The sequence below is a fragment of the Lolium rigidum genome, unplaced genomic scaffold (genome assembly GCF_022539505.1).
Source record: "Lolium rigidum isolate FL_2022 unplaced genomic scaffold, APGP_CSIRO_Lrig_0.1 contig_27164_1, whole genome shotgun sequence".
Taxonomy (NCBI): Eukaryota; Viridiplantae; Streptophyta; class Magnoliopsida; order Poales; family Poaceae; genus Lolium; species Lolium rigidum.
Window position 1 is genome coordinate 18,338 of NW_025900073.1, and position 12,252 is coordinate 30,589.

The following is a 12,252-nucleotide window of genomic DNA, read 5'->3' on the forward strand; positions in this document are numbered from 1 at the left end:
CATTCATCTGCTTTCAAATCTCAAACTTGAAATTTTGGATATGGTATTTTCTTATCAATTTAGCGCTTTAGCGAGTGAGCTACTAGCGGGAGTTTGTGTTTAGCACTAAAGGTATATAGCGTTAGCAGAAGTGCTCTATATCTGTGCTCTATATCTGCCATAATGACACTATATCTGGTTTTGCACGTTGGTCAAGACAACGGCGCTGACCTACATTTGCGGATGCTACGAAAAGGAGAAAGAGGGAAGGGGGTTGAGGTGGTGACACGTGGCGCAACAGCGGCACTGCGTGGTGTGACGGCGGCGACATGCAGGTCTATATGGCGGCAGCACGATGGTTTGCAGCGTGTGACTCGTGCGTTGGAAAAGATGAAGATAAGATGGGTGGGATTGGGACCTGTCATATAGTCATCGTCCAAATTCGTATTTCCGCTTTCTCTCTAATAACAATAACAAAAACAAACTTAAAAAATACCAGTGTCTCATAAAAGACGAAATATTTTTTCGGTGGAAGGCAACGCCCTCATTGACATCCAGCCGTCTGCGGTGATTTCTTCAATTTCAAGACCCACCAAATCAGTTGTTTGAACTTAGTCTCTCGGAGATGCTCAATGGGTAGCATATGCGTGCGTGGCTTCCTAGAAGTGAGTGTATGTACAATAATTTCTGTTTGGCAAAATAAACAAACCCTTAAAGAATACGTGTGAGAGTTGCCATACCGAGCAAAATATGGCTGAAGAATCTGGTTCGATTCCGTTTGCCATCGCTGAGTCACGAGGAAGCAATCGACGGGACCCTCCGGCGAAATACGGAGTGTATATTAATACGGTTTCACAGAAACGATAGCGACCACGCGAAACAAAAGATCGTGCCCAACAAACAAACAAAAAATTCGATATTGCTCCAACTCGAACCCAGACCTAGCGACCATGGCAAGGCGCCGCCGAGAATCGCTATCGGCTCTGCCGGACGAGCTCCTAGAAGAGATCCTCCTCCGCCTCCCGCCGGACGAACCAGCGTGGCTCCTACGCGCCTCCCTCGTCTGCAAGTCCTGGAGCCACGCCATCTCCAGCCCCGGCTTCCACTGCCGCCTCCACGAGCTCCACCGGGCACCCCCGGTGCTCGGCTTCCTCCACCACTGCCGGCCCCAGTATAAGGACACCCCGCAGTTCGTCCCCACCACCGCCTCAGCCTTCTCCCTCGACGCTCCCAAGTGCCGGTTATGGCGGGCCATCGACTGCCGCCACGGTCGCGCCCTATTCTGCTCCGAGTCCTACGATGATCTGGAACTCCTTGTGTGGGAGCCAATCACCGGCAGCGAGTGGCGCGTATCGTTAAAACCGGTGATCTCGAGAAGGGCCGCGATAAGCGGGGCTGTGTTCTGCGCAGCGGATGGGTGCGACCACCGCGACTGCCATGGCTCCCCCTTCCGCTTGGTCTTCGTCTTCCGTGTCAATTTCGGACCCGTAAATTTCGTCACATTTGTGCGCGTGTACTCGTCGGAGACTGGCACGTGGGGCGAGCCGATCTCGGTGCAATGCGTGTACCCGCTCGTATTTACAAGCTATTCCAGCGTGCTCGTCGGGAGATCTCTGTTCTATTTCATGTCTGACAATGGGTTCATCTTGGAATATGACTTGGCAAAACACCGCCTGACTTTGCTCGACGCGGTGGAGATCGATCCTGCCATGCGCCCGAACAAATTTAGCCTCCTAATGGGGGAGGACGGTGGGATGAGGGTTAGCCAAGAATGCTATCCACATCTCAAATTTTGGACTAGGGACGCGAGTCATGCGCGATGGGTGCTAACCCGGGTCATCAACCTAGGCAATTTGCTCCAAATTCGTGATGTCGTGGATGCGGAAGTGCATGTGGTGGGCTTTGTCGAAGGATCAAATGTCATTTTTGTTGACACGGCTGTCGGGCTCTTCACAATTGAGCTAATGTCGGAACATGTGAGGAAGGTGACCGGTGATCGTGGCTTCAGTAATTTGATTCCAGTTGTCGGCTTCTACACTCCTGTGCCTCGAGGTGAGCTCCAGCCACTCTCGAGCCATAGTGATGAAACAGGTGGTGAGGAGGAGAAAACAGTGGATAAGAGCTTTTCGACTAGGGGTCCATTGTTATCAAAGAGGGAGTCTTTGTCAACGCTTTCGAAGGTGTCAGGCACGACCGCAATATCAGGTAAGGGCTCTAGTCCTGAACCCATCACCTATTCCGAGTCTCGCTAAAACTTCTATGTGCATGGAATTGTCAAAAGAAAATTTCCGTTTAGTTTGGTAGGAGTCCTTAGTTGTTTTGGATTTATTTTGTATTTTGGGAGGTAGTTTGTTGTTGTTGTTGTTGTTGTTGTTCTTATTGTTGTTCTTCATCTTTCTTGGGTTTGGCGGCAAGCTCACTTATGTGTGCTACCGTTCGAGGGGTTCAATGAGTCGAATTAGCTCTGGTGTTATTTTTTAGCAATACGTGAATTGAGATGGACATTAAATCTAAGTGCAATTATTGGAGTGAAGTGTGTTATTCTAATTGACAAGCGTTATATGCATCTAGTGTTGGCTAGGCAAATATTCCATCAATGTGCTATCGCGTGGTACTTTAATTGTGGTTCATAATATATGTGCACAACACAAACAACATAGTCAAAACAACATAGTTAGCACCTTGTGTCATCAGAACAGATGGAATAAATGTAGATGGGTTGTTCTACCTCAGATTGCAGTAACATTCATGGTCTTATTTTATTTATAACTTAACCAATTATAGACTGAAAATTTGTGCCTTTTATTCTAACATATGGTTCCGTGTTATGGAGAAGTTGCTCTGGAGGGTGCTAGCACGCTCAACATATATGGGTGTACCTTTGTACCCAAAGTTCAAGAGGATTGATTCTTCAGGTAATGTTCCCAAGTGTGAACCAAATGAAGAATCAGTTCAGGGTCGAAGCAGCAAAGATGATGCCGGGAATTCATCGACCTCTGATAGCAACGTTGAGTGTGCTCCACCTTCAGAGAAAGGTGATTCTTAGTATTCTTAGTATTGTACTGTATATGATTGTCCCTTACTAAAGACCAGGGTCAGGGCTACAATATTGTTGTGGTGAAATACATGATTTGCGCTGGGATTTGCGTTGCTCTCTAGGCTTCATATGAATTATGAAACTTTATGGAATAGTTTCTCAAAGAAGATATGAGGTCAACTGAACCCACAATTTTAACAGACATTGCCCCCAGACAGTTACTATTATGCACGCGCACGCCCACACACACGTCTTGGTTTGGGTCCTGGAACTCATTTGAAACTCTTAAATTCACATTCTGCACGAGACAATTCAATCTATGTTTGTTTGCTAATGATCTTTTTTGTAATACGGTACATGATATCGCAAAAGCAAGAAAATTCTCATAATAAGCTTTTCCTCCTGCTGGGGTAATAGTGATAGATTTGCTGTTCAGTCATTAGGGGAGAACTCAATCGGCAAAGGAATGGTTTTTTTGTCATTAGGGGCTAGAGTCAAGAATGGTTCGCTACTTAAGGAGTACATAAGTCTTACAGTAAATTTTGAGGCAAATTTAACCAAAAGGTCTGACAGGCAAACAAAGAAACAAATACCATAGGCCAACTATGAGGATTTCTCGAAAAATACAACAGCAGTAAGGCTTGTTATTTGGCAACTTTTGTATTTCATTCACACAGTAATAAAGAGATGACTTTTTCGATAAAGAACAGAGATGATGCAGAAAGAGGATATCTGTTATGGCCAATGCATCTGTATCGTAGTTTGTGGAATATTTCACAAACACTTGGAAAACTGAAGTTTTGTATGAACCTGTGCGTTTTCCTTGTACATACGCAATTAAGACTGGATTGTCTGTCAAATTGCTGCTGTCCAAACGTTTAAGCCACCTTCTTTGGTTGTTTTTTCAGATTTCGACGAGAAGGCATTCAAACAATATACCCCTAGCAATAAGGGGAAGAGAGGAAGTGTCAACAAGAAGAAGAGGAGGAAGAGAAGAATATAAAAGTACACTTATGCATTTATATCATTGCCTGTTCTTAGTGTATGTTTTTGCTTACAGTCTACTGTGTCCCGTGGGCTGTTGAGAATCAGTAGACTTCATAAGCACAAGATAGCAAATGGTTTGAGAAATAGCAAACTGGCAAAAATGAATCTGGGGACATTGGCTCTGATGTTGCCTCTGTGATAGTTTCGGAGGATTCGGCACCTCGAAAAAGTGAATGCTGTTTATGGTGACGTGTCATTGGCGCGTGTGGATGCTGAAAACATGGGTGTGGCTTAGGGCACATACAATGGGGTGATGTCAGACTTTCCTTACGCTTGTCACGTCAGATTTTTACTTAGTTGAAGGAGAGAGAATGAAGAGAGAGAAGATTGTCTTTCCTTAGCTAAGGGATGATCTCTTATGAAATAAGAGAAGGCTATTTTTCCCATTGTACGACTTGTTTTACCTTAGTCACATAATTTCCTATTAAAAATAATTAATTATCATTTATTGCAAGGGATGACAATAAGAGATAATGCATTGTACCAATTATATTTATCATCCTCTCTAGATGACATGGGTTGCTAAGAGAAAATGTGCCTTCCCTACCATTATACATGCCTTTCATATGTATAGCAGCACTCGGGACGGGACCTCGTAGCGACGTCGTCCCTTACTGCATTTGGCGGTTGTGCCGCGAGGCTGGGGGCAATGAGACCTTTCATGTACGAGGCCAAATCAAGTGAGTCCACTAGATACTCATCGTATGGAAATCGGACATGCAATGATCGTACGCATAGTACTTCCGGTCCCGGAAATGCTTCGGTGCATGTGGAATGGGGCCAAATCAATATCATAACCGTTGCATGGCAAATGGATGGTCATCTATGGTGTCTGCATATGTGCCCACTCATATGAAAAGATTCCATTCTCTAAATGCACTACTAATTGAAAAATGAGCACAAGTTTCACGTAACAAATGCAAACACGTTTTCGTTTGCATATTTGATTTCCTGACGACGAACTCTTCGAAATGAGTCTAATATTTAATATTTTAAAATATATTCCGTGAACTGGATCTATAGAGTCCTCTATTATTTACACATATAGTCCATATGATAGGTTCATGTAGTCATGCGAAATGTCGTGCTGGATTTATAAAGTCCTTATTAATTTATTTAGGTTGTACATGCAGTACTGCCAAGAGTACTGTTGATTTTACATTTTACGCACATGACAGATGTAGATTCTATGTGGGGTCATGCTAAACCGAATCTCGAGAAACATGAGTAATGGCAACGGTTGTGATATGGACTTCGCCCCATTTCGCATGCACCATGTGAGGGTCGGGTCGACGGTCGTGAAAAACGCACAGGCACACGCACCCGTCCAGTGCCGTCAGCTTGAGCGGAGCATCATCGTCCTGTGCCGGGGGCACCGTCAGCGACCCGAAGGTCTCGGGCTCTCGGCGTTGACGTCCAAAGTGACGATGCTGGTGGCTTCCCGTTCGTCGGGGAGAAAGTGCAGGTGCCCGTCGCAGAACACGGCCCATGCTCCCACATCGCCCGACTGAGGCTTCTCAGTGACCGCTCTCCAGTGCGCCGAGCCGCCGACACGCCCAGCCTGAAGACCTCGCAGCAGTGGGACGACGATCAAAGCCTGGGCGTCGGCGGGGTCGTCTTGCTGCGCGAGGATGTTCCGGGCGTGGTGGCGCCAGGGGCGGAGCCAGGATTTGAGTATAGGGGGGGGGGGGGGCGAGCAACCAAGTCTAAATCGAAATAGCGTACAACATATGTTTGCCAGAAAGTTATTTATGCTATCCGAATACAAATTATCTAAAACATTAAAATTGATAAGCAGGCTGACATTTTTTTAGACAAACAGGGAGCGCTCCCCAGCTCCATTCTCATTAGAAAATGAAACACATAGCGTTTTTGCAACCTAGATAGTTAAAACTAAAGGACATCCAGCCCACCAGCTAAGCTGAGGGTCTTATAAGAAAACATGTTTAAAGGCCTCAAACTAAGAGAGACCAGTCGCAACACACGGTTCTAAAGCTTGTAGCCAGAAAGAACTAGAAACACTAAGATAAAGCGCTAAACCACATCTCCAACTTCCCAGGGTCAGGCCATCAAATCACCACATGGATGTTGTCAGCCTCTTCCGGGTGCTTGGACAGATAGGCTTCAGAGGCGCGCCCTTGATGGAGAGAAGCCGTGGACGACTTCCAGGTCGAAATCCAGTCAAACGACGAGCATTTCAATCCGGCATCAGCGATGGCACCATCCTCAGTCTCCTCACCAGAGCGCACTTGAATTTTTCCACCAGATCCCAAGCCAGGGTTTTGAAAGGAACCTGCCATATCCTTAGGTATGATAGGAGTAATCCCCACACCTGCTTCATGGACAACCAAGTTTTTCTGTTAAACACCAAGTGATTCCTATTGTTCCAAATGCACCAAATAACTGCAGATGAAACCACATTTAACTGCTCCAGTTTTTTATTGCACAGCCACTTCGATGCAAGGGATAAGTAATCTACAATTTCTACATCAAAGATTTCTTGCACCACAGACCAAAGCAACCTAGATACCAGGCAGTCAAAGAACAGGTGTTTAACAGATTCTAATTCACTACAGAGTTCACAATATAAAGGTTTCTGAATACCTCTTTGTCTAAGATTGTCCCTAGTCATGATCTTGTTTTGGGACAACAACCAGAGGAAAATTTGCACTCTAGGTGGGATTTTTAAGTCCCAGACAGCAGGCAAGAAAACTGGTTGAACCCCTCTAAAATTGATAATAGCATACAAAGATTTAGAAGAATAAACCCCTTTCGACTCATACTTCCAAATCAACTGATCCTCTTCTACAGAAAAAGTGATGGTTTGAGCAATTTCACAAATCTCAAGCCACATTTCCATCATATGTGAAGTAAAAGTTCTTCTAAAGTCACATTTTAACTGTTGCCCATCCCATAGGTCGGCAACAGTTTTCATTTGTTGATTAACCACAAAATAAATGTCCCAATACTGAGTGTATAAAGGAGCATTTCCAAACCAAGTATCCTCCCAGAATCTAACAGTTCTACCATTCCCAATTTTCCACTTATAACCAAACTTAACTGCTCTAGCCGCCCACATCATACCCTTCCAAAATACAGAAGGGTTAATGTCCCGGCAACAGAAAATGTTGGGGTTTCTAGTATTGTATTTAGCATCAACAATTCTTTTCCAAAGACTCCCCTCTCCATAGATATATCTTTTGACCCATGAGCCAACTAAACATATATTTAGATCTTGTAGATTTGGGATACCAAGCCCACCATACTCCTTCCTCATGCAAATAGAAGGCCAGTTAGCTAAGTGGATTTTCTTATTCCCATCTACATCATCCCACATGCAATTAGCTATCTGAGTGTTGATAAGATCTAAAGCCCATTTGGGGAACTTGAAAAAGGAGAGCATATATATAGGAATGCTAGATAAAACAGTCTGGATGAGGATTCTTTTTGCCTCTAAGGACAACAGTTTTCCCCTCCATCCCGCCATTCTACAAAGCAGACTATCAACCAAAGGTTGCAGATCTTCTCTTTTGAGTTTACTAAAATGCAGAGGGAGACCTAGATATTTCACAGGGAATTTTCCAGCAACACATTGGAAGATATCTAAGAAAGGAACAAGTTCCTCCTCCTCCATATTAATAGCCATCAACTCACTTTTGTGATAATTGATTTTCATCCCTGACACCTGTTCGAAACAAGTAAGGGTCCACTTGAGGTTTATAGCATTTCTTTCATTTTTTTCTAAGAAAAGCAGGGTGTCATCTGCATACTGCAGACTAATCACTCCACCAGGAACTAAATGTGGACACAACCCTGTAATCAAGCCACAAGAAGCACCTTTGTTCACCATTTTCGAAAAAACATCAACCACAAAATTAAAAAGAAGGGGAGCAAAAGGGTCCCCTTGTCTTAACCCTTTACCAGTGAGGAAAAAGTCTCCCTCCACATCATTTACTTTAACACCAACAGATCCCCCTTGGGTTATCTGTTTAATCATGGAGATAATTTTCCCCCCAAATCCTCTAAGTTGCAGAATTTCATAAAGGAAGTCAAGATTTACTCTATCATAAGCCTTTTCATAGTCTATTTTGAAAACTAAACCTTTCTCTTTCCTTCTATAGACCTCATGGATGATTTCATGAGCTGAAACCACACTCTCTAAGATAAACCTACCTTTAATGAATGCAGATTGTTGCTGGGAAATCAATCTATCTACCAGGGAAGAGAATCTATTAGTAATAACTTTGGTGAAAATCTTAAACACACAGTTCAAAAGACTTATAGGCCTAAACTTCCTCATTTCTTTTGCATCATCCTCTTTTGGAATCAATGTGATCATGGCAAAATTTAATCTATATATATCTAGCGCAGGCTGACATTTGTTCGGCTATTTTCTCACAGTCTATATATATCTCTATTCTATCATCATTCAGCAACAACTCAATCCAAAAAAAAAAAGATAGCATTAGGGCAGGACTGATTGGCATGTTTTAGACCGAAGAAATTGGCTATTTTTCTCAAATTGTGAACAAACGAACTGTAGCTAAGCTGAAGTTGAAAGGAGGGATCGGATCAGACTAGCAATACTTATATATGTAGAGTATCGCATGTATGTACCTTGACTAATAATCTGCTTGTGCGGGCGACGACTTGTCAGCAATCAAGGTCGCAACGGCGAGCCGGTAACCACCATAGTCGCCGCTAGACGAGACTTGCGAGCGACCAGCGGCAGGGGTCCTATACCTTGACGGCGAGCTTGAACGATTGATCTGGTTGAGGGGCGAGAAGCGAGACGGCGAGATCCAGGGGAAAGATGAGTCGTCCTGATCGATAACCTCTACGTGGACATGTAGGCAGATGGGCTGTATTAGTTGGGCTTCCGTTTGTGTACGCATCCACACGCAATCGGGCTGAAGTAAAACTAACCAGGCAATTAACACGGCCATTAGCGCAATACGTATACATGAACTGTTACGGATGCTGCTGCATTTCCTTGAGGCCTCGTTCGGTTACGAGTGGGTCAAATCCCACGTGGATCTAACCCGGGGAGTAATCGGGTGAACCCCAACCACCACCCTAATCCCCCACTAACCACATTCCCATATCCCTGCTTAACATTCTCGTTCGGTTAATCCCCCGCACACTCACAACCAGCAGCAGAGAAACAATGGGGAGGAACGCAGCGAGGAGCTCCGACGGGGCAAGCGCGAATGCGCCGAGGAACGCGTCGAGGAAGACTGCGCCCCTAGCCGCGGCGAGCTTCTTCCGGGGCGTGGCGCCTCTGGCGGCGGCCCCGCCGAAATAGCTGGGCGGGTGAGCGGGGCGGGGGCGAGAAGGTTGGGAGGGCCCGCGCGGCGGAGCAGAGGGAGCGGAGGGAGGACATCTCCGCGAGCCTGGAGGACATCTCCGCGAGCCTGGAGGCCGCGCTGTCCGGCGGGGCGTCGTGCAAGAAGCCGCCGCGGTGGCGCAAGGCGTGGAGCCTGTGGGGGTTCATCCACCGGCGCGCCGCGGGGCGCAGGGCCGGCGGCGGCGGGCCGTCCGACATCGCGGACCGCTCGTTCTCGGAGCCGTGGCCCGACCTGCGCGTCCGTGGCGCCGGCGGCGGCAGCGGCATGCAGCGGTGCGGCAGCAACCTGAGCGCGCGCAGCTCGTTCAGCAGCAACAGCGGCGGGCTGGGCAGCTCGCGGCGCAGCTACGTGGACGTGCACGGCAACGTGCGGCGGCGTGGCGAGGAGCTGCACCCGCCGTCGCATGGGTTGGAGCGGAACCGCAGCGCGCGGCACTCGCCGGGGCGCGGCAGCGTGGACAACGGCATGCTGCGGTTCTACCTGACGCCGATGCGGAGCGGCGGCGGCGCGCTGCGAGGGGGAGGGGGAGGCGGCGTGCCGGGCAAGGCTGCCGGCGGGCGGAACCGGCTGGGCAGCAACCTGAGCGCGCGGCGAGGGGGAGGAGGAATCGGTGGTGCTGAGAGCCACCGTCGGCAAAGCCGCCGCCGCCGCCAAATCGCGCGAGAGAGAAACGTCGGGCGAGAGAGGAGACGAATCGGGGATCTGTTCCACGGGGTAAGTGACGAGTTTTTTTTCCCTGCGAAAATGGAGCGTATTGGAGGGAATTGGGCCGGTATGGAATTCCGTTCGGGGTTAACCGAACGTGTCATAAGAGGAGGCCGGGATTAAACACCCGTGGGTGTGATACCGGCTGACCCACGGGGATTTTGGCCCAATACCGGCCGGGGTGGGATGAAACGAACAAGGCCTGAGGGGGGCGACACATTGGGGGGGGGGGGGGGTCCGACCCGCCGCTCGCCCCCCCCCCCGCCTCCGCCCCTGGGTGGCGCGATCGCTTCTGGTGGAAGAGGCGGAGCAGCGCTGAGGCGAGGAGTCAAGGAGGTCAGGACTCAGGAGGTGGTCCAGGGGCGGCGCTCTTGTGCGGTGGTGTGGCCGTTCAGGCGGAGGACTGGCGGTGCTCGGGCTGGGTTTCATCCTGCTCGAGCCGGGCCAGATCTCGTCCCGCTGCGTGTGGGGCGGCAGCAGGCGTTGATGATCGGGATGTAGCTTTCTTCTGGAACATAACAGTTTAGCTTCCTTTACACATCACAGTATGATGTGGATTGCAACACTACAGAATTGAATGTGACGATGACTCTGTTATCAACAATATACATCATCAAGAGATAATGGTTTTGTAATCAGTACCTAGTAAGGTCCGGGCAAGATATGCAAGGTGGCTATGGTGTATTGCGAATTTGTAAGCCAGTGATAGTTTCAGAAACATTTCGTTCTTTCTTTCTCCATGTAACTGTTGGGGAATTAGCATGCTCAAACGAAAAATAAGCAGTGGAATCAAAATATATTTTCAACAGCACCTCATGTACTAACTTGAAAGATTGTTGCGTCTGTCCGCACGAAATATATCTCAGTTATGTTGTTACTTGTTCTACTTGCTTGTTGTTCTTGCCTATCTGTTTCTAAAGCATCAAAATCTATCTAGGTCGGATTTTGTCAATTTCTAAAGCTTCATAAACTGCAATGCTTATGTTTATGCTCTGATCACTCTGTTTTTACATGTAGCTGTCAAAAGTGTTTGAGGGAACCGTACTTGGATCTCGTACGGGTTGCGTGTTATATAGGGGTATAGGAGTACATGGTTTGAGTACATGGTTTTCGTATCCAATACACATCTATGTATGGTATACGTATTACAACTCTAACAGCCCCCCTTAATCTAAACCTGCAGACATGTTAAGATTACGCTTGAACTCATCAAGTTTCTTGACCGGAAGAACTTTTGTAAAACCATCTACCACTTGATCATTGCTTGCGACAAACCGAATGGCTAGCTGATTTCTAGCAACTCGCTCTCTTACAAAGTGGAAATCAATCTCAATATGTTTGGTGCGAGTATGAAACACTGGGTTAACAGACAGAAATGTAGCTCCCAGATTATCACACCAAAGAGTTGGCTTCTGCCGCAATTTAACTCCAAGTTCCATAAGAAGGGCCTCTACCCAAATCATTTCTGCTGTAGCATTTGCTAATGCTTTGTACTCAGCCTCAGTACTAGACCTGGACACAGTAGCTTGTTTCCTGGCACTCCATGAAACCAAATTTGGACCCACAAAGATAGCAAAACCACCTGTGAAACGTCTATCATCAATATCACCTGCCCAATCCGCATCAGAGAAAGCACTGAGAAAAGTGGAGGTTGATGAAGTAAATGTAATTCCCAGCTTTATTGTACTCTTGACATATCTAAGAATGCGTTTCGCAGCTGTCCAATGTTCAGTAGTTGGGGCATGAAGATATTGACAAATTTTGTTAACAGAAAATGCCAAATCCGGACGAGTCAGGGTCAAGTATTGCAGCGCTCCAACAATACTCGTAAACTGCTTGCAATCTTCAGTGCCAAGGGGTGTACCACTGTTATCACCAGAATTTGACCGGATCAGAGGTGGGCCGCGATCAAGATGGACTTGAAGAATCTACATGGAAGAAATACGTGAATCGGCCTTTATATGCAAAGTTTGGGCTAGTTAGCCCGTGTATCTTAATATAGTAGATTGCATCTTAGTTTAGAAGTTAGAGTTTTACCCGTGCACGGTTTGGTGCACGCCTGAATTAGAAAGTCCCCTGGACTATAAATATGTATCTAGGGTTTATGGAATAAACAACAACCAACGTTCAACACAA

The 12,252-nt window shown here is 46.8% G+C and overlaps 1 protein-coding gene across 1 annotated transcript; it reads left to right on the forward strand.

Annotated features, from left to right (window-relative positions):
* Positions 1-929: 929 nt before the first annotated feature.
* Positions 930-4,111, forward strand: LOC124680740. The gene is made up of 3 exons (XM_047215791.1): positions 930-2,184; positions 2,895-3,014; positions 4,077-4,111. The coding sequence occupies exons 1-3, from the start codon at positions 930-932 to the stop codon at positions 4,109-4,111; spliced, it is 1,410 nt and encodes a 469-aa protein (XP_047071747.1).
* The last annotated feature ends 8,141 nt before the right edge of the window (positions 4,112-12,252 follow it).

Excerpts from the sequence above, each read along its gene's own strand:
- LOC124680740 (XM_047215791.1), top strand. The coding sequence starts at position 930 with ATGGCAAGGCGCCGCCGAGAATCGCTATCGGCTCTGCCGGACGAGCTC. Across the intron at positions 2,185-2,894 it reads AGGCACGACCGCAATATCAG|GTAATGTTCCCAAGTGTGAA; the intron begins GTAAGGGCTCTA and ends TTGATTCTTCAG. Across the intron at positions 3,015-4,076 it reads TGCTCCACCTTCAGAGAAAG|TCTACTGTGTCCCGTGGGCT; the intron begins GTGATTCTTAGT and ends TTTTGCTTACAG.